The sequence below is a fragment of the Lutra lutra genome, chromosome 2, assembly GCF_902655055.1.
Source record: "Lutra lutra chromosome 2, mLutLut1.2, whole genome shotgun sequence".
NCBI classification, from domain to species: Eukaryota; Metazoa; Chordata; class Mammalia; order Carnivora; family Mustelidae; genus Lutra; species Lutra lutra.
This window is the reverse complement of record NC_062279.1, coordinates 19,587,127-19,608,022: the sequence shown is the minus strand read 5'-3', so window position 1 is coordinate 19,608,022 and position 20,896 is coordinate 19,587,127. Positions and strand designations below refer to the sequence as shown.

Genomic DNA, 20,896 nt, shown 5'->3' with positions numbered 1-20,896 from the left:
TCTAGAGAGAGTATAACTGAACGACCAAACTTCTGGATTTCGACTTTAAGAAATGCTCTGCTGTTCATTTAATACAGCTTCTTTGACAAAGACATTTGAGCCCTTCTCATTTCCTTCTAGCCAGGTTCTTCCCCTAACTTAAGCTACTGTGCTGGTTGTTGTTTTGAGAGTTTAGATGTGTATAGATGTATTAAAATTTCTGGGTGCTTCTGTCAGGAATAGGACAGCTGCCTTCCAGGTGCACTCCCAGCTGCTCTGGGCTAACTGCCGTATGGTACTCCCATCCCAGAGCTGGGCAGTGATAGCTGCCTGCGCAGGTTACTTGTTCAGTGAGTAAAGTCAGTGTAAACGCATGGAATTTTAAGAGTTTTGTAACTAGGTGAGTTCTTTAGTTCACTTAAACACTCAGAGCCCAGCCTTACAATATACTTTGGGGTGAACTGTGAACCATTTTGACAGGATAGGACTCCCTAAAGTTCAGAGGTACATAAGATCTCCTAAGATCTCTTCTTTTTACAATCCTCCATTAAAAAGTTGGTTTTTATTTTGGGCTCCTTCTTGGGCTAGTAGTCTAGCTGCTCCCATACCTTCCTTTTGAATGATTTCTTTGAGGTGATCTGACCCCCATTTAAAGCACACCTTGGTTTTACAAGACTTTCAAATAATTTGGCAGTTCTGCTTATTACTTAATCTCTTCCTCCTCTGCTTATTAAAAACCATGTCTGCTAGGAATTTTCTAAAATTTCTTAAATATTAGATCCTTTATATTAAATTATTCCTAACCAAATGTTTTATATTTTCCATTACTTTTATATTATTTCTCTTACAGATTTTATGTGATTTATTATCACCTGAGAACTTAAAAGAAGGCCTGAAGGACTCTTCCTGGAGCTCATTGCCATGTAGTAAAAACAAACATTTTGGTTTTCCTTCAGTAATGGAAGAGTCTCATTCTGCCAGCGAGCTTAGTCCAGAGCAGGTAAAGGGTGAGGAAGGATTTTCATGGGTGTAGTGCATCTGTTTCTTTACACATTACGATTCTCACTTCCTTTGTTTGGAGTACTAGAATCTATGTAGGCACTTTTATTTTTTATTTATTTTTTATTTTTTTTATTTTTTTAAAGATTTTATTTATTTGACAGAGAGAAATCACAAGTAGGCAGAGAGGCAGGCAGAGAGAGAGGCAGAGAGCAGAAAACCCGATGTGGGGCTCGAACCCAGGACCTGGGATCATGACCTGAGCCGAAGGCAGCGGCTTAACCCACTGAGCCACCCAGGCGCCCCTATGTAGGCACTTTTAATCTATTAAGCATTGTCTTAGATTTTTGTCTGTAGCCTTTGATTTCACACTAAACTTTTATGTAAAATACCTGTTCATTAATCACAATTTTAGGTAATCCTGCATATCAGAAAACTTTGGTGGAAAATATAGAATACGGATTTATTTTAGTTGCCTCAGGGTTGGAACAAGTATATTAGCATAACTGCGTAAACCTCATTGTAACATACCAGCTTGATGTCTAGAGCTGCATAATTACTGGCAAAAGTCATTTATCAGGGTATTAGAATTAATAGTTGGTGTTTTTAATTGAACAGTAAAATGAACCTTGCGAGACATTGGAATTTCATTTCAGTGGATTCTTGGTGAGAGCAATAAAGGATAGGGAAGAAATACAGTTACCCTTGTTTATTGTATTTTTGTAGAACGAAGAAGTACCAGAGGTCACGTCCGAGCTTATCAGAGGAAGCTTAAACCGCGCTTGGTCAGCACAGGCTATAAATTCAACAGAAATGCCTGCCAGAGAGGACTGTTTAAAAAGAGTGTCCTCGGAGCCTTTACTCTCTGTTCAAGAAAAAGGTGCTCTGCTGAAAAGAAAGTTGTCTCTTTTAGACCAGGATGTGATTGTAGATGAAGATGGAAGAAACAAGCTTAAAAAACAAGGAGGTAAAAATGTCAATACAGTCGTAGAAAACACATTTACTTATTTAGAATGGTCTTTAAACTTTTTCCTAAAGATGATAGTCCTGTCTCTCTTTTTTAATAGAAACTCGTAATGAAGTCTGTACATTTTCATTAACTTCTGGTGACATCCCAGAAGAATTAATCGATGTCTCAGATTTTGAGTGTTCTCTATGCATGAGGTAAGTACATAAGGTTTTATCAGTGATGAATATTTTCAAGTACAGAGTAGATAAAGGTAACCCACTGTAATAATAGGCATTGTAAAGCGACAGAATCCTGGACTAAATCAAAAGATAGAAATACCTTGCACACCTTGGGCAAATAACTTAATCTCTGAACACTATTTGGATTTTTCTTACTTAGAAAGTGGAGTCAGTATTTGCATAGCCTACACTGCAGGTGGTGTAAGACTCACCCAACTTAAATATAAAAAAGTTACTAGGAAATTGGAAAGTACCATAGAAGTTACACATATTATTAAAATGTAGATACATACTTTTTTTTTTTTTTTTAAGTAAAATTGGATAAAGATTTCCATCATGCAGAATGCTTGTAATTCTAGAAGACTGAGAGTTTCAAAAGAACAATTTCCACCGAGATTGTTGTGGTGTCAAGGGAACAGTGCATGGAGAGTCAGGAGACCCGGTGCCGGCCACATCGGGCTGGTAGGAATTAGCTGAGTTCCCAGCAGGTCCCCTGCCTCTGAGCCTTCGTGTCTTTGACCCTGAGCTGAGGGCAGTAGGCCAGATGACTGCTCAAGTACCTGTGTATCTAACAATACTTCGAGGTAGTTCAGAAGTATCATGTTTCAGGAAAGAATTAGAATGTAAGTAAAATCAGTCTTTTCTATATTATTTATTACATATGGTATTAAACCTAATATTTAAGATTCAACTGTAAGGTTTACTGGGTTCTTGTTAATGAATTTTAGATAGTAAGGCTTTTATAAACATATTAAGCCATTTTAAAGTGATGATAACATAAGAATCTATACAATCATGGTAAGTATTTTATGTTAATTCTTTTGTACATAGTCTCTGAAATATGGTGTTTATTTTGCATTTATTGTACTTCTCAGTTTGGACCAGCCACATTTCAAGTGCTCAGTAGCCCCATGTGGTGAGTGGCTGTTCCATTAGTCAGTATAGCATTAGGCTCTTGGCAGGGTACCCCTGTTGATGAGAACTTTTAAAAGGTTCAGGAGGGCATAATTACCTTTATCACTGCCCCTTCCTTCCTTTCCTGCCCCCCAGCCCCTCCTTAGAGAGTAGTGTTATGGTTCCATTATTTGTTCACTTTTTCCAGTGGAGAGTTTAATGTGAAAACTAACAGGTATTTTGGTTGTTTTCAGGTTGTTTTTTGAGCCAGTAACAACCCCTTGTGGACACTCATTCTGTAAGAATTGCCTTGAGCGTTGTTTAGATCATACACCATATTGTCCTCTTTGCAAAGAAAGCTTAAAAGAGGTAAACATTCGTCTTTTTATCTGCTTATTGGTCTTAAGCTTGGCAACGTTGATTTCTGTTTGGCCACAGAAATAGGGATTATCGTGTTCAGAATAAATTACATTATGTAGGCTGAGTGACCAAGGAGGATGACATTTCATTATCCAAATGGTAGTGCTGGAGAAATGTGAGTTTAGAGAGCACAGGGGAAAGTAGGGTGGTCCTAGAGGCCAAGTCCCATGTACTTATTTATTTTTGAAGAAGGTGGGATGGTCAAGTACCTGGTCTAGAACTGGTTCCATTTTAATGATGACACTATTGGGGAAACCCAACTGCCCTGTCTTCCACCCTTAATAGGTTAGATTTCAGCCCTAGTCCTACTCCCTAGTCCATACCCCTTAAGGTATGGACCAACTCTGTCCAATAGAATTTTTTGCATTGATGGAAATGCTCTATATCTGTGCTGTCCAACATGGTAGTCACTAGCCACATGTGATAATTAAGCACTTGAAATGTGGCTAGTGTGACTGGGGAACTGTATTTTAGATTGTAATTCTCATATAAGTGGGCACATGTGACTGACTGGTGGCTACCCTTTGGGCAGCCCAGCTCTAGAAAGTGCTATACTGGACAGAACAGCTTCCCACACCCCTTGTATGGTCAGTGGTAACCTGTGTTAGGGAAACAGCTAGATCTCAGGTGCATCTCTTCTGTCGCCAGTGGGAAGACCGCATTCTCCCAGTCCTGCTTGGGTGACTGGAGCCCCCATAAGCTGAGGCCCAGGCTGTAGAATTCTAAGCTCCAACTGCAAGGATAGCATTGATCAGGGAGAGTGATCCTGTCTCTGTGGGTGACAGGACTACTTAAAGAAAAAAGTGCCTTCCAATATGAATGAAAAATGGATAAGACATTTTGCAGTTCAATGTACATAGTTATTTTCTATATAGAAAACTCAGCTCTGTACAGATACTGTAATAATACATACGTGCTATTACATTTGATATGGGTCTTACATCACAAGCCAGTATGTGAGACATAAAACCATATAAAGTCCAGAAACAAGAGAAACTCAAAGAGTTTGTTAGTTACATTCCAACTTTCAGGTGAAGTACTCTTTAACCGTGCTGTTTTTCCTGTGTTTCCAGGTTTTTAGATACTCTGTAGTATATTTATTATGCTTTCTCAAGTTAATAATTAAATATGTGGCTTCAAATGTAGAGAGAGCTCACCTTACAAGCATATTACTTATAAATACAGTTAACGTACTGTTTGAAAATAATCTTACCCTGTGCCCTAAGGATACCCTGTATAATAGGTAAATTTCTAATATTTAAAGAACAAATTGATATGCTCTATAGTTTTATACTTTTCCTACTTGTCATTTTCTTTTGCTCATTTTTTTTCATTTGAATGTATTTTAAAGATAGGGTTTTTTTTTTTTTTAAGATTTTATTTATTTATTTGACAGAGAGAGATCACAAGTAGACGGAGAGGCAGGCAGAGAGAGAGAGGGAAGCAGGCTTCTTGCTGAGCAGAGAGCCCGATGTGGGACTCGATCCCAGGACCCTGAGATCATGACCTGAGCCGAAGGCAGCGGCTTAACCCACTGAGCCACCCAGGCGCCCAAAGATAGGATTTTTATAGCAGCATAATAGTCCATTGATTTAACATTTCTCTTACATGTTGAGTATGTAAGTTGCTTTGTTCTTTTTTTTTTTTTTTTTTTAAATATGCTATGCTTGGCGTCCTTGACTATTTCCTTAGGATAAAATTTCTGGAAGGCTGAATTACTGATCAAAAGTCATATATTCATAAGACTTTTTAAACCAATTGCTGCGTAGCTTGGTCCTCCAGAAATATTGTACGAATTTAGATTCCTGTCGGTACTGTAAGAGAGGTTGTATTTCCCCAAATTTAGTACATGAGTATTACATTATATATTATGTATAACATATTGTACCCTGGTTTTCAAAATGTGTTCCCCTTCACTTGGGAACTTGTTAGAAATACAAATTCTGAGCCCCTACTGCAGAGCCACTAAGTCAGAAACTCCGGGCTAGGGCTCAGCAATCTGCATTTTAACAAGCCCTGACTGAGGCTCACGTTTGAAAACCACTCCTGTCCCCTGTTTCCCAACCTCTCACGTTCCCTCCTCCTCTGTTCCTCATGGGATAATGACAAACCCTTATTTTTTGCCGCATCTGCAGATTAAAAGTACGGCTTCTCTTTAATCTTGTGATTGTTTCCCAAGAGTTGTGCCTCGCTAGTTTTATGAGATTATACTGGTGATTTTCTTGTTCCAAAATCCTGGACACACACACTGACCTGGTCCCCGGCCTCAGGCAGGTTTTAACTTACCTACAGAAGTAGAAGTTCTCCTTGTCCACGGAGGCGTACGGGGCAGGCTGTGATGACGGCCTTTTATGTGGTAAAGGTGGTAAAAATGGGCCTCTTGGGAGACAGAAAACTAGTTAAGCAGACGTCGTGGAAAAGGTAAAGTTGCAGCAGGACAGGCAGGCTTCTTCCTAGGCAGGAGGGAGAGGGACGGCCTTTAGCAGTTGCAATAGAGAAGGACAGAAATGCGCGAGGGGCAGTTTTTCCGAGGACTGAGGGAGAAGTACAAATGTACCGTTTTACAGAGGGGGGAAAGCAACCGCTCCCTAAGGGTCTGAGTGATAGCAGGTGACGGTGGAAGGAAAATCTGAAAGAAAAATGATCTGGGAACTCCACCCCTGAAATAGGGAACCCAACTTAAGGCGAGGGTCTTATTTTCTTTATTCCATCGCTTTTGTTTCTCCGACAAAATGCTAGTTTGAAGTACCCAGGAGCCGCACGAGAGAAGTTGGCCTTTGGTGTGGGAGAGGGCAGGGCAGGCCTGACTGCTGCTGAGAGAGGCTTTGTGGCCACCGCAAGACCAGGGGCTTCTGTCCAGGGCGCAGTTTCCGCTGCAGCCGCGTAGCCTTCAGGGTCTCAGGCACAGCCTGGGCAGGTGGACCCCTTTGGCACCATCCATTGTCATGTCCCCCTCCCCCATTAATTCAGACTCGACTGTATAAATATGTCATTAAGGCTTTACTTACTCAGTTCAACTGTTTTGCCTGTTTTATACCGTAGGAAAAGCACTGGAATGTAAAATAATATTGTCTTTTAGTATCTAGCAGATAGGAGGTACTGTGTCACACAGCTGTTGGAAGAATTGATAGTGAAGTATCTGCCTGATGAGCTGTCTGAGAGAAAAAAAATATATGATGAAGAAACTGCTGAGCTCTCACAGTAAGTTTCTTCTCATAAAGTTACTGTGATCCCCGCCCTTTGACACAGTAAGGAGAGACCTCCTCCCAGCGAGCTGGATCCTGTCTGCAGTCCAACCCAGTCTAGCCAGAGGCGCATTTTAAACAAACCCTGGTCAGCTTCCCCTGTCCTCAACAGACAGAAGTTTAAGAGTTTCTCTGGTAACTTCCAGATCTTCCACTGGAGGCTGGCAACTCAGCTCTTTGCCCCAAGCAGGTTTTTAGGTGGAGGAGGGATTTCCTGCAGGGACTTCAGGCAGTGGAACTGGGAATGGAGCCCTCAGGTGCCTTGGTGCCCCAAGGCAGCACAAGAGGAGGATTGAGGAGAGAGGGCCCTGATTGGCAGGCGCAGTAGCCAATTAGAGCTTGGGGAAGGGGGTGGGATTTTGAGGCCTGAGACTGAAAGATTTAGGGGCCAAATTCTCAGTCAGTGAAGATTATTGACTGGTACAGCTGGTATAGACCGCTGTGAAGAGCGAGCACACAAGGGCTAGTCGGGGCTGGGGAGGTCGGGCCTGCTTTTGTTGCTCTGTATTCTTCCTTCCTCGTCCTTCTCTTCCGTTCTTTTCCCTTCATGTCTTTTCCTCTTGCTCCAGTCACCTGAGTCTCTCAGATTTTTCCTAGGTATTTAATTTCTTGACTTTTTCTTCCACCCTGAAGAACAGAATTGCAGTTTTTACATAATACCTTGTTTGTTTCGACTATTTTTCAAAATACATTTTTTCTTACTTTCTAAGAAAAAACTGTGCTTGCAAAATTAGTATGTGTCCACTGACTGTCTTCACTGGGCCAGGGGCCTTCCACAGAAGAACGATTTCCAGTCTTCTCTGTACCAAAATGGATACTGATTGGTCTTCCATGGAACTCATGTTCTGTTGTGTGATTTTTAGGATAGAAAATATTTTGATACGAGGATTATGAACCTTTTTGGTCAACAGTGTGAAAAGCCGGATATAAGAAAGCCTCAGATATAATTTAGAAATTAATCTAACTCTGCCAAAGACTGGAATCTTCAAATGACAGAGGAAGGAGTCACGGGAGGGGGTGCTGAGTGAGGCAGGGAGGTCGGAGGGAGTCTTGCCGCTTACCAACAGGGGATTTTTTAAAAGACGTAGCTCATCCCCAGGTACTCGAGAGTTTTCCTAATTAATAGATCCACTGCTTGTCAACGTACGAGCTGTAAGACCCAATAGAGTGCTCAGTGAGGGTAGAAGACACATTTTCAAAAGAGGAACAAGCACTTGTATTATGAAATATTACTTTAATATAGTTATGCCTTTTTGAAGAAAAACTAGAAAATACTGTAAAATTAGCCTGTGGGGGAAGGGAAGAGGAAGGTCACAATCTATAACCTGAAAGGAATCACCCATGGGCATTTTGACCTATATCCTTCTAGATTTTAATATATGTATAAATACATTTTAAACAAAAATGAGATCATTTTATTTATGTTAGTCTATAATCTCCTGTTATTTCTTTTTTTTCTAAGTCAACATGTACACATCTTTTAATGAAAACAGTGTTTCATTTTGTGGATAGGCCTATAGGATTTTAGTAGTCCCTCTTCTAAGTTCTGGTTACTGTATACAATGTTACAGTAAACTGTCCTAAAGTGCTTAGAATTATCTCTAGAAGTTCAAAGGATATGAACTTTTTAAAGTTTTTGACACACGCAGCCAAATTCTTCTCCAGCAGGGTTGTATGGTTTCAAACTGTCCTCCACACTGCCGGTTTTTCCCACGAACTTGCCAGGACTGGGCGTTGCCTTTATCCTCCTTCTTTCCTGCCAATCTGGCAGTGAAAAATATTCTCTAATTTTAATCATCCTGAAAAAAGAGTTAATCTGTTTTTCATAGTGCATTTTGAAAATATTGAAAATATTTTCAAATGCACTAAGAATCTTAAGGATTTGCTTTTTGTTTATTGTGGGAGCTCATTTTTCCTTCTCTAAGAGTATTTTATGGACAAAAGGTTAACTTACATATATTTTAAACAAATTTTTAATACCAAATACTAATTATACCTTTTATTCATAAAGATGATTTAGCTCTATATAATAATTTGGTATCTTAAATTCAGATTTACTTTGATAAAAGGATCACAGATTTTTAGTATTAATATTGCATCTGTGAGAGCTTAATGAAAAGATGCTGATTCTTGCTCTTGGCAAAAATAAAAATCACCTCATTTAGAGCTGATTGTTTATATTCATTGATAACGTGGCAAGCTTCACAGATTTTTTTATGTTCTGATGTGTGATAATGAAACTTTTTTCTTCTTCAGCTTGACCAAGAATGTTCCAATATTTGTTTGCACTATGGCCTACCCCACTGTGCCTTGCCCTCTTCATGTATTTGAGCCAAGATACAGATTGATGATTCGAAGAAGTATGCAAACTGGGACTAAGCAATTTGGAATGTGTGTCAGTGACACACAAAATAGGTACGCTTTTCTGTGCATAAATATTTTTGTTTGTATCGGAACTCACATGCCTGAACTTTGATATTTATCAGAATTTCTTTCTTAGTTTTGCAGATTATGGTTGTATGTTACAAATTAGGAATGTACATTTCTTACCTGATGGAAGGTCTGTGGTTGATACCGTTGGAGGAAAACGGTTTAGAGTTTTAAAAAGGGGAATGAAAGATGGATATTGCACTGCAGACATTGAATATCTGGAAGATGTGAAGGTATGAAAAAATGATTTTTTTCACCACCTCAGTATCCTCTGCCCGAGTCCTTACACAGACACGCAGGCTGATACTTTTCCAGGCACATAGAACGCTTCTTCCTCTCAGAGATCCTCACTGATCTGAACTTTGGTATTTATCGGAAATTCTCTCTTAGTTTTGCAGATTATGGTTGTATGTTACAAATTAGGAATGTACATTTCTTACCTGTTGGAAGGTCTGTGGTTGATACCGTCGGAGGAAAACGGTTTAGAGTTCTAGAGTTAGACATTTTACCTGCAAGTTAGGTTTTTCTTGTCTTGTTCTTACGGAGAGTTCCAGGCGAGCCTGGGTGTCCAGAACGTAGGTCTTCATTTCTCCAGGCTCTAGAACCAGCGTGGTGCCTGGAAGTATGTGGGTATGGAGGGGGGCTTCGTCCATCTAAGTTAGGAAAGCTGCTAATCCCTGCCCTTCTTGATTAAATTTAGTAGTCAAAACTGATATAATCAGCGGACTGAAATGACATAAATGTAAACACAAAATCCTTTAAAAACTTCTATATGTGTGTGGCATAACCTTAATGATAAAGGGACATAGTTGGGTGATGTGTTCAAAGTCTAGGGCATCACAGAGAAAGTACCATCACTACACTTCCTGGTGACGGCTTACCTGGGGAGGTTTATTGGGATGACCTTCTTGGACAGGGTTCATGGGACCCTTCTGATGTTTCCAGTAGCTCAGTCACCATCTGCAGTTAGGTTAGGTACCAAATTAAAGGCAGTTTCTTTTGGAAGGACATTATAAAACCACTGATCTTACACTCCCGCTGTTCATGGACTTTTCCCACTGGGCCCTTCATTTTAATTGCTTATTGGATGTTGACATTAGGCACTTCTACAGACATAAGCTCATTGAATTTGCAAAACTCAGCTAGCAGATGAGGGAGGTAAAAAAAAAAAGTGTTAATTTGCCTAAGATCCTAGAGGCAGAGTCCTAAAAGTGGCTGAAAGCAAGCTTTCTGGCCCCTGAGTGCTCTGCTTTCATATGCGGTACTGCCTCTCTGGTGAACTCGATTAGTCTGATATTCCCTGTCCTAGCTTATTATAAAGATGCCATGGGGACATGACACTTCTTTTCTGGTGGCCTATGGCACAAATTTCCCTTCCCGATGCCATGGGGACACGACACTTTTTTTTTTAAGATTTTATTTATTTATTTGACAGAGATCACAAGTAGGCAGAGAAGCAGGCAGAGAGAGAGGAGGAAGCAGGCTCCCTGCTGAGCAGAGAGCCCGATGTGGGGCTCGATCCCAGGACCCTGGGATCATGACCCGAGCCAAAGGCAGAGGCTTTAACCCACCAAGCCACCCAGGCACCCCCACAACACTTTTTCTTTGCTGGTGGCCTATGGCACATATTTCCCTTCCCCTTCCCCATCACCTCAAAATGAGTTGAAATTCTGAGCTGATTGATAACATCTGTGCCTTGATAACCAGACATGCTTGGTTAACAGAATCATGTGCTAAAGGCAATATACCTTATAAAAGTACTGCCCCTTTTTAGCTTTTTGCAAGTTTACACTTCACATTTGGATTTGATGACAAAATCCCTTGAGTATATGGCTAACCCTGTGACTGTTGATACGGGGCAAGAGAATAGCATATTGAAAGCATTATGGATTTGAGGTTTAGAGACCGTTCTCTGTCTTTGTAGTCTTAGGAATGTCTCATAATTTTTCCTCCTCCTAAGGCCTCATCTCCATAATGATTTGTTGTCGTCTTTGGAAGAGCTTCTCAAATTTGCTTTTTACAGCAAAGCCTTTTCTTTTTTTCCTTAGTGTAGTGATTCCGTTTTCTGTGACTTCTACTGAAGACTTCAGGTTCTACTCATGTTTAGCCAGCTCTGTTTTCCATCTCAGGCACTCACCTTTTTGTCATTGTTTTCTCCAGCCCGTGGTTTCCTTGAATTTTAGCAGGGTACAAAGTAGCGGTTTTCTTTAATACTTCTAACAGGTCACAAGCTTGTTTCCAGCTCCTGTCAAGACCAGTGAGTGTTAGCAAGGCACTGAACCTTCTGTCGTCATTCCACGACTAGAATTCAATTGTGTGGTTCCTCTGTCTCTTTCTTAACAAAATTTACCGGTTTAATCATCTTTAGGTCTGTAGTTCAGTGGCATTAAGTACCTTCACACTGTGCAAAAAGTGATCTTTAATTTTTCATTTCAGATCTTTCAAAAATAAAAAGTATATTGTTTTTATAGTGAGTCACTCTAAAAGTATCAAAGGCTGAGTCAGGCCTGGTGTTTGTTCAGAGGACTTAATGTATGCGAAGCGGGGCGCTCCCTGGCACGGAGCGAGTGGGCTAGAAGTGCGTGCCGAAGAAATCAATGGATGAGTTAATGCTCTGTCTTCTCTCCTGGGTTCTATGAGGCTACTCCTTCTGGATCTTAGGTTGCGAGGCGGATGCGTTTAATTTCGTGTTGCCTGCAGGATGCAGGGAGGGATGATGGAGGTAGCCCCAGCCTTGGCCTTCACAGGAAGCACTTCATCTTGGCATAATTTATTCTCTCTTTTCTGATATACTGGTCTTAGTTTCTTGTTATTCTCCAGTTCCCTGGTAAAAAGGTGTCACTATGGTTGTCCTCCATCCTGTTCCTGGGTTCTGCCGTGGTAGCTCTGCCTAAAACTTTCCCCCCTGGTCTTCCCTTTTATTGTTCCACTATTTTCAAGAGCCATTAATCCATAAAGCCAAAAAGGAATTCCAAATTTGCATAGCCCTTTATCCAAGAACTCACCCTCAGGAGTCCCGCTCCCACCTGGAAGCTCTCGGGAGGGTTCCACAGTATTGTGGACAAGTGGGGTGGCCCTCCATTGGTGCTTCTTCTGTCTGGCCGTGGGCAGCACATGAGGCAGAAATGCATAATATATATATATATATGATATATATTTTTTATATACATATATATATTGCAGAGTACTCTGATCCAGCGCTGGAATAGGTATTGCCTCTTTCTAAATTCTTACTATTTTCTCATTTCTGTAGGGTTAGTGATAAGGGACCAGAAGACTAGACACGAGTCTTAACTGACTGTTGTGTTTCTAGGTTGAGAATGAAGAGGAGATCAAGAACCTCAGACAGCTTCATGATCTGGTCTACTCACAAGCCTGCAGCTGGTTTCAGAATTTAAGAGACAGATTTCGAAGCCAAATTCTTCAGCACTTTGGCTCAATGCCTGGGAGGGAGGAGAACCTTCAGGTAGGATGGCTTGGATATTGTTTCCAAAACTCTTTTTTAAATAAAATCATAGTGGATTTTTAAGTCCTGTTTTCCTTTTGCACAGCATTTCCTTGTCCCTGCTGTCTTTAAAGTCATGACCCTGTTCTCCTTTGATGTCCACTACAGTTTGCATAGGAATGGGCAAGGACAGAGTTGTCACCTGAGGTAGCTGTAGCTGTGAGTGCATAGAACAAAGCCCTTCACAGGGGATTTGCTTGAAGAGAAGCATAAGGAGTGGAAGGTAGAATAGTAAAATGGTACCCACCTAGTAAATTGTGATTAAGAGACCTAGTCAGCCTTGGAGCCAGTCAGCTATTCTGTGACAGCTGGGTTTTGTGTCTCTTCATATTTAACACTTGGCTCCTCAGGAAACTATCGTTCTGATAGTCTTGCTCAAGTACTTAAGGTTTATGTTTAACTTCAATGTATAGAAGGCACTTTCTGTGCGAGCCAATCGGTGCAGTCGGCACTGTAAGACGCACGAAAAGAAGTATCCTCATTCTGGAAAATCTGATGATCGATCCATCAAAACACTAACTTTTAGACCTAAGCATTTTGAATTGATTAAAATGTTGATGGTCAGAGGATAGTAGATTTCATAATGGAATGTCTAGAAAGAGATGAAGAGGGAGAGAGACTAGATCCCAGTGTGATGGACACTGCCTCTCATTCGGATTTTCAAAGGCTCGCCTAAGTGTCTGAATCCCTGCTGAATCCTTCACCTGAACTTCTCACACCAGACCATCTTCTTTGAACTGAGTACCCCTCTGTGTCCCGCATCCCAGCAGTTGCCACACATTTGTTTTATCCTCGCTACCTGAATCTGATTAGCTGGGACGGAATAGCCTTTGATAATCATAAAATTGAACAAGTAGAATTTAAATGTAAAAATCCAACCTTGCATTCACCACCCTTCCCTTTTATTATTCAGTCCTCTAGCACTGCTTTCTGGTAGTATTGTCAGGAGTCAGGACTTGGTCAGGAAAACAAAAGCAGCCACGCTGTATAATCCAGGCGGGAGGGGTTTACTGTAGGACGTAGAGTTGACACAGCTGTTGGTAGAGCTGGAGGAGTGAAGATCACGGACCTCATGGATGGGAGACGAGGACCTGCCACCATAGATCTCAGCCTGACACAGTAAAGCACCATCTTCTCAAGAACTTGCAGGAAGTTTCTGTAATTCTTAGGAAGACCAGGGAGGTACCCACCAGTATCAGTATCAGGTGGCTGCTAAGAATTCTCTGGAACGCTCCTGCAGATCTGCCGACACTTTGCAACAGTCTCAGGAGAACAATGGTTTCTTCTCTTCCAACTTCCACATCTCACAGAAGTGTGCTTCTCCGTAGCCAAGTCTAACCCGGAACCATGTGAAGGAATGGATTCTGGGAAACGTTTCCAACCCCCCCTGAAATGCGAGGAGGAGGAGGTAGTGAGGCTGAGCTGAGCGGAGATAGTCCACGAACACAGCAACTTTAGTGTGATTCTAGGAGATTCTAGAGGGATCCACACTGATCTCGGGAGCGCCTTCTGTCATTCTGAAACCTCGGGTTTCAGGTTCAGTAAGAAGCAAGCCAGTGTGCAACAGAAGTGGCTTAAAAATTCCTGTATACAAATTCCAAGTTCTTTCAGTAGCTCGCAGACAGCCCTTGCAACACCAGAGCAGCATCCGAAGGACTTCTTTGCTGGAAATGTTTATTTTTAGAACAAAGCTAGAGGTGGAGACCTTTTCATATCTTGCCTAGGATTCCACAGTTCTTTGCAGACATTTTTAAATATCCGCTTAACGTTTTAGATATGTATTTTAAGAAAGTAGTTCTCAGGACAGTTTTGTCCCCGTGGCACATGTGGCGTGTCGTTGTCTTTGACGGCTCCTTTCCTCTTTCCCTTGCTATTCCATGTGTGTCTTTCACATTTAAGACCTCACCCCTCATGCAGTTCGAGAGAACTTTTCACTGCCGCCTCTGGCGTCTTAGTGGAGAGAGGTCAGACCTGCTGCTGAACAGGACACCAGGCACAGGACGGTCCCCAGACGTCCGCAGCCTGAAGCAGAGCGACCCTGCCGCAAGGCAGCGTGGGGCCGAGGAGAGAGGGCCGGCCCTGGTGTCAGGTCTGGGTTTCAGTCCAGTGTCCCCTTTCCCCCTTTCATAGGGGCATAAGAGCCTTCCTTACCTGCCTGTTAGAAGAATTTGAGAGACACTCTTGGACACGTAGTAAAGCGCTCAGTGACCAGTGGCTTGTTGGTTTGTTACTGCTTTTGTCCCAGAGATGTGCCTTGTATTAACACTATGAACTTGATCGTTTTTAGGCAACCCCTAACGGACCGGCTTGGTGTTGGTGGCTCCTGGCCGTTCTCCCTGTAGATCCCCGATACCAGCTGTCTGTCTTGTCGATGAAGTCTTTGAAAGAACGGTTGACAAAGATACAGCATATACTGACCTATTTTTCTAGAGACCAATCTAAGTAAACTGACTGCTTGGATCTTCCTTTAAAGTTACCCTGATCTGGCTGTGCCGACGGCCGGGTTGTCTGCTGCCTTTTGCACATCCAGTGCTGGTTTGAGAAATGTAAGGAAACCTTTTTTTTTTTTTTCCCCCCTTCCTTCAACCTCCTGAATCATGTGGTTCTGCAAATCAATACCTTCAAGTAGGACGGAGACCACTAAGAACTTGCACAGAAAAACACGCACTGAATGTGTGTCAGACCTCTACATTGTCATGAAGTTGCACTATGTACCATATTCTAAAACGAAGCGAGACCCGTGTGTATGTGGGGTGTGTGTGTGTGTGTGTGCGCGCGCGTGTGTGTGCATTTTCTCTGGCTTTAAAATTTTAAAAGAAAAAAAAAAGCCATAGAGAGCAGACCTGGCTGAGGGTTGGTTATTGCCCGAGTTTACAACAGCAGTGAGATAAGTTTTTGCGAGTTGAATTCGCCTCAGATATATCTGTCCTAAATGCTTCTATTTGCACAAGTCTGTAAGCTACGGTATTGAGTATCTCTCTCGGTTGGAAATCCTGCTCTTGCTGAACTGTCTTGACCACTGACTATGACACAGTTCCTTATTTATGTAAATACTTGCGTCCTAGAGGCCGGCAGGCTTGGGATGCAGAACCTAGAGCCAGTTTTTAGGAACAATTGCAAACCTGCCATGGTACTGTGCATCTATTCATAAAACACTCAAAACTGTGAAAATATGGTTTACATTTAACTGTACATAAAGGTAAATGGAGAACTCAGTACCAGTTAGTTTGTACATTTTAGGGGGCTTTTCACATTAACTGCCCATCTATATAATTTATAGTTTGACATGATGTGTTTAAAAGAATTACATAGGATACATGCATTAAGGATCTGGGGGAAGAGGAGAAGCTTAATGTAGAACTAAGCTTTTAAAGTATGTTTTATTTTTTAATTCTGGTCTTGGTGCAAATGTTAGTTATGCCTTATTCATATCACAATTAGATCACCATGCTGTGACATGGTTTATATTCTTGCTGCCCTAGATACTTTTGTAATTATTTGTTGCAAACTTGTGACTGTCCCTATTAACTTTCTTTTATGTAAGTACTTTGTAAAAGTTTCTTAAACTTTTGCTTTTGCTTATTTAATTTTGAATAAAAGCTAAATTCATAATAATTTTTTTCTTATATTTTAGGTCAGTGTCATAAAGATCGGATGAGTTTTGCTTATTGTTTTGTGACCCGAGAAGCTTATAGCCTTCAAAATACTTTTTTTTTTTTTTAAGATTTTATTTATTTGACAGAGATCACAAGTAGGCAGGCAGAGAGAGAGAGGAGGAAGCAGGCTCCCCGCTGAGCAGAGAGCCCAATGTGGGGCTCCATCCCAGGACCCTGAGATCATGACCCGAGCCGAAGGCAGAGGCTTTAACCCACTGAGCCACCCAGGCTGCCCTCAAAATACTTCTTTTGATCATTTTTGACTAAACAATCCAGTGTCTTAAGGTGGCTTTAGGCCCTAAAACAAACCTTTAAAGTACAATTTTTCAACATTTAGAATTAGGGTAGAGACACGAATCTTCACGTTACCCCCATTTGAGATTCCTTGGTTAAACACCAGGCCCCAATTTCCCGGGTAGGATTTTCCAAATATAGATAAGTCATTGAACAGTGCATATTCTTATAAAAAATATATTCAGAAATGAAGGCCTAGTGAACTCTCCTTTGCCCCCACAATTATGCTAATTAAGGATTTGTCCAAAGTGTGGGCCATTCCCCAAATGTACTTTACCAGTAGTTCTGGAGTGGTAAACTTTCTTATAATAAACTATTGAATGCCCGTTGAGTAGTGTCCGTCCGGGTAGTAATACACATGCAGATTTTACCTGTAGTTCTCAAAATATGTAGGAGAAAGAAGTAGGATTTACCTGGTGCTGAATCTACGGCTGATAAGCGCACACACAAATGGGCATGAAAGGATCTCTGTCTACATGTACATACATACATGTACATGGGAATTCATGAGTTTTATCATTTGACCCTAATTTTGTGATGAATGTTCTGTTATTATGTCTATAGATTTTCTTGGAACCCTGGACAATTATTTTTGTCCTGTACCTTACGAACCATTTATCCAGAAAGGGAAACAAAGACCTGATCAATTTCTTACCCTCATCACTTGACGTGACTAAGTTTTGTCACTTTTGAACATTTCAAGTCCAAGTAGCTAGTTGCTGCTCTTCTCTAAATACGCCTGTCTCCACATGCCCATATCTTCCTGTTCTTCAAGGAACCCAGACACCTTCACTCAAATAGAACTCTGAACTCCATAGCACTTTCCTTGTACTTTGCTGATGGCACTGACGGGAGGTAACTGAATTGTGCATAAACCCTCTCACGAGTATTATGACTGGTGTCTAGCAGTTTGGACAGATTTAATAGCCTGACCACTGAACTGAAATAAATGCCCATAAAGAAGAGAGACTGTATAAAGATGGTTAGACTGAGCGATGCCTTTGCCTTCTCTCCTCCAAATCCAACAAAATGACAGTAAAGAAAATGAAATCTAATGATGTTGTGAAACCAAAAATCCATCAGTTGACAAATGCTTTTGAGGAATTTCTGAGATAGGGAAACAGGACATGATCTAGAAGACTGAGGAGAGCACAGCTTTGCGGAAGTGGAGGACTATCCCCCAAACTAGGGGAGGATCTTAGAAGACTCCAGAGGATTTCTGGGGGAGCTAACACCTGACAAAAGTAGATCCTTTGGCTTCTTTCCTACTTGGGCTGAGCCGTAGGTAGCAACAGCAATAGTTCTCCAGCCAAATCAAAGAATGGGGACACTGGGCTAGAGAAGGCCCATGAAACATTAGCTATAGATCCCCAGTAGGAATGAGAGTCCACACTCTAAGACTGCAGACTCCTGCACTACCTCATGTGGCCGTGTGTCCCTATGTTCCCCCACAGTTAACGGAGGCAGGTGACCTGTGACTGAACCAACAATTCCGAAAGAATGAACAAGGATCCCAAATGTCAAAGATAAATAGACAAATCCTAGAAATTTGAGGAAAAGTTCTAAATGAGACAACAAACTCAACAGTCTTCGATTTGAGGATGTGTAATTCAGAAAAAAACCTGGAAATCTAAAAAATGTTTTTAGACAATCCCTGGTACCACAGAAACATTCAACAGAAGTTTGTTGAATCAGTGAATGAATCATAAAAATAAGTAGATGAGCAAAATAGAAGAATGCATGCAAAGAATGAATGAGGGAGGTAGAAGGTTGGATTGGGGGCCCCTTCCAGAACACAAGGAGAGACCCATTAAAGTGTGAGACGTGGAGGATTGATTCAAATTTTAACATCCATCTAATAGAAGTCTCTTAAGGAGAGTGCAAGAGAAGAAGCAATTCATACAAGTAGTTTTCTCAGACCTCAAGACAAAAATAATCTTGCTTTCTCAGGGACCAAATTGACTCATTTAAAAGGAAAGAAGGCAAGCTTACACAGGCAGACTGAGGACAGACAGAATAGCAATAACTCCGTTGTCTGGAATCGATCTGCAATGACAGGACTGGCCCAATGTGAATTCAATACAAATTTTCTTCATAAAAAAATGAATTTTCTTCATAAACTAATGCTTAAATGCCAGCACTTTAAAAATGTTAAGTGGTTTTATACATTAAACATTTATAACAGTTTAATAAATGAGTTCTCTTGCAGACCTGCCTCCAAATAGCTTTTGGCTGTTCACCAAAATTAAATGTACGTGTAAGGATTTTTTGGGGTCCTGGCTTAGGGCATTGAAAAGAGCATAGGCTTACTTTCAACATGTAGTAAGACCATATTTAATCCACAGAAAAATCCGGCGAAGTAGGCATTCTCCTTGTACGGATGAGAAAACTGAAAGACTAAGTAGTTAAGTGATTGTCAAAGGATTTACACAGCTAATGTGCAGTGAAACTGACTTTGAACCCAGGCATCTGGCTCGACCTTACCACCATATCAAGTTATAAAACATCTAAGAAGGTCAGTGTGTAAGGAAGGGTCTGGAAATGATTCACTTTGACTTTCTGACATCGCAGGCTTGACACATGATAGGCATTATACAGTGATGAAATTAAAGCTTGTTTTTAAGCAGCTCACCCAGGTTGTGAGATGGCCAAGTCAGGCTTGGCCATATACTTCTGGGAGCAGTGTAAATTGCTAACAACCTTTTTAGAAAGTTATGTTGCAGTGTATGTATTGAGGATCATTAAAATGGTCATATTCTTTGACCCAATCTTATTTTAAAGGAAGTACATTAATTCAAGAAAATAGAATCCACATGAATGATGATACTCTTAATTTCTCTGGAACAGCAAAAACTTAGAAACAACCAGTGCCTTTTATTGGTAACATGGAGAGACCATGTGAAAAAGTACAATTATACCACGATTACCATGGTATATTAAGAAGTAGAAAACACTATGTAAAAATGAAATCAATAAATCAACAGGTGGTATATTTTTCTTTAGAAATTCCTGTATGTCTTTCCTGTAGGGATGGCCAGCCATCTAGAGCTCATCTGTTCAATCTACAACTACTTACACCTTGGGATTTACTATTTGAAATTGTGATTCCGTGAACCTTTATGAACAGCATGGTTGCACTGATCAAGTTTGTCATGTTTCAAGTACACAAAAGCTTGAAGACCAGAAACTGGAAATAGTAGTCAAGAATGATTGTAGAGGCAAATACCTTTAAAACAAAACAATAACAAAAAACGTCGCAGAGTATTTGGCATTATCCTTCCACTGTTTGCTATTAGGAAATATCAAGAGAAGTGAATGTGAAAACCTCGTTTAGTGGTAAAAATGTTAAACCACGCTAACCAAAGGACTTCCAGCAAAGATGGTGGAATAGGAAGATACTCAGCTCAGCGTGTCCCACAGATACATCTACATAACACCCAACCAGTGTAAATAACCCAGAAAGTGACACAAAGACTGGCAGGACAAACCCTCTAAAGTCAAATTTAAAGATGCCACACCAAGAACAGTAATAAGGGCAGATGAGGTCGGGAACCAAGCTGACCCACAAGACTGTCCACAGGAGGGAGGGGGGACAACTAAAGGCACAGAAAAGGGTACAGATCCCATGCCAGGCACCTGAAGCATGGGGGACCCCCACTGGAAAGAGGAATTCTCCCCCCGCCCAACATTTGTCTTTGAAAACCAGAGAGGCCTAACATCCCAAGTTCATATAATCAGTGATGTAACACCTGGAACTTTAAAAATAAGCAGACTCCACTCTGGGAGAGCAGGAGTGCAGTAGGAAACGGAGTCCCCACCTTTAAAGAGACAGCACAACAAACATGCACACTGAGATAAAGCATAGAAGCAGCAGTTTGAAAGAAGATGGGTATACCGGAAGGAAGTTTATTTACTACTCTCAGAACATGCTCTGGAAGGGCAGGAATCTTTAAGAGACTTCTTTGAGAACAAAAGAACTGTCAGATACCATTTCCTTCCTCCATTCCCCAGCCTAGATACCCAGACAACTGCAGGAACCAGTGCAGCTCCAACACTCTGCCTAGCATGTTCACAGTGAAACCAGTCCCTGTTCTATAGACCCACCTACTCTAACCCGCCATCAGCAGGAGACCACACAAAATGGTGCCACAACTCTGGCAGCCCAAGTAGCCCAAGAGGGCCAAGACCACTCCAAGGTGATTCAGGCCACTGGAGGGGGGCGGAAATAACTACATATCAATTTGACATTCATCCCAGCAATAGGTTGGGAGCAGACATCTGGTCTG

General features: G+C 41.2%; 1 protein-coding gene across 1 annotated transcript in view; it reads left to right on the top strand.

Moving 5' to 3' along the window:
* LONRF1 (LON peptidase N-terminal domain and ring finger 1) overlaps positions 1–16,275 on the top strand; it is a 38,936-nt gene extending 22,661 nt beyond the window's left edge. Inside the window, exons 4-12 of the mRNA XM_047715822.1 lie at positions 830–979; positions 1,705–1,945; positions 2,046–2,142; positions 3,315–3,429; positions 6,560–6,681; positions 8,982–9,140; positions 9,226–9,388; positions 12,469–12,621; positions 14,948–16,275. Of these exons, the coding sequence (XP_047571778.1) occupies positions 830–979; positions 1,705–1,945; positions 2,046–2,142; positions 3,315–3,429; positions 6,560–6,681; positions 8,982–9,140; positions 9,226–9,388; positions 12,469–12,621; positions 14,948–15,106 (1,359 nt within the window). The 3' untranslated portion in view covers positions 15,107–16,275. The remainder of the gene's footprint in view (positions 1–829; positions 980–1,704; positions 1,946–2,045; positions 2,143–3,314; positions 3,430–6,559; positions 6,682–8,981; positions 9,141–9,225; positions 9,389–12,468; positions 12,622–14,947) is intronic.
* Positions 16,276–20,896: the final 4,621 nt, after the last annotated feature.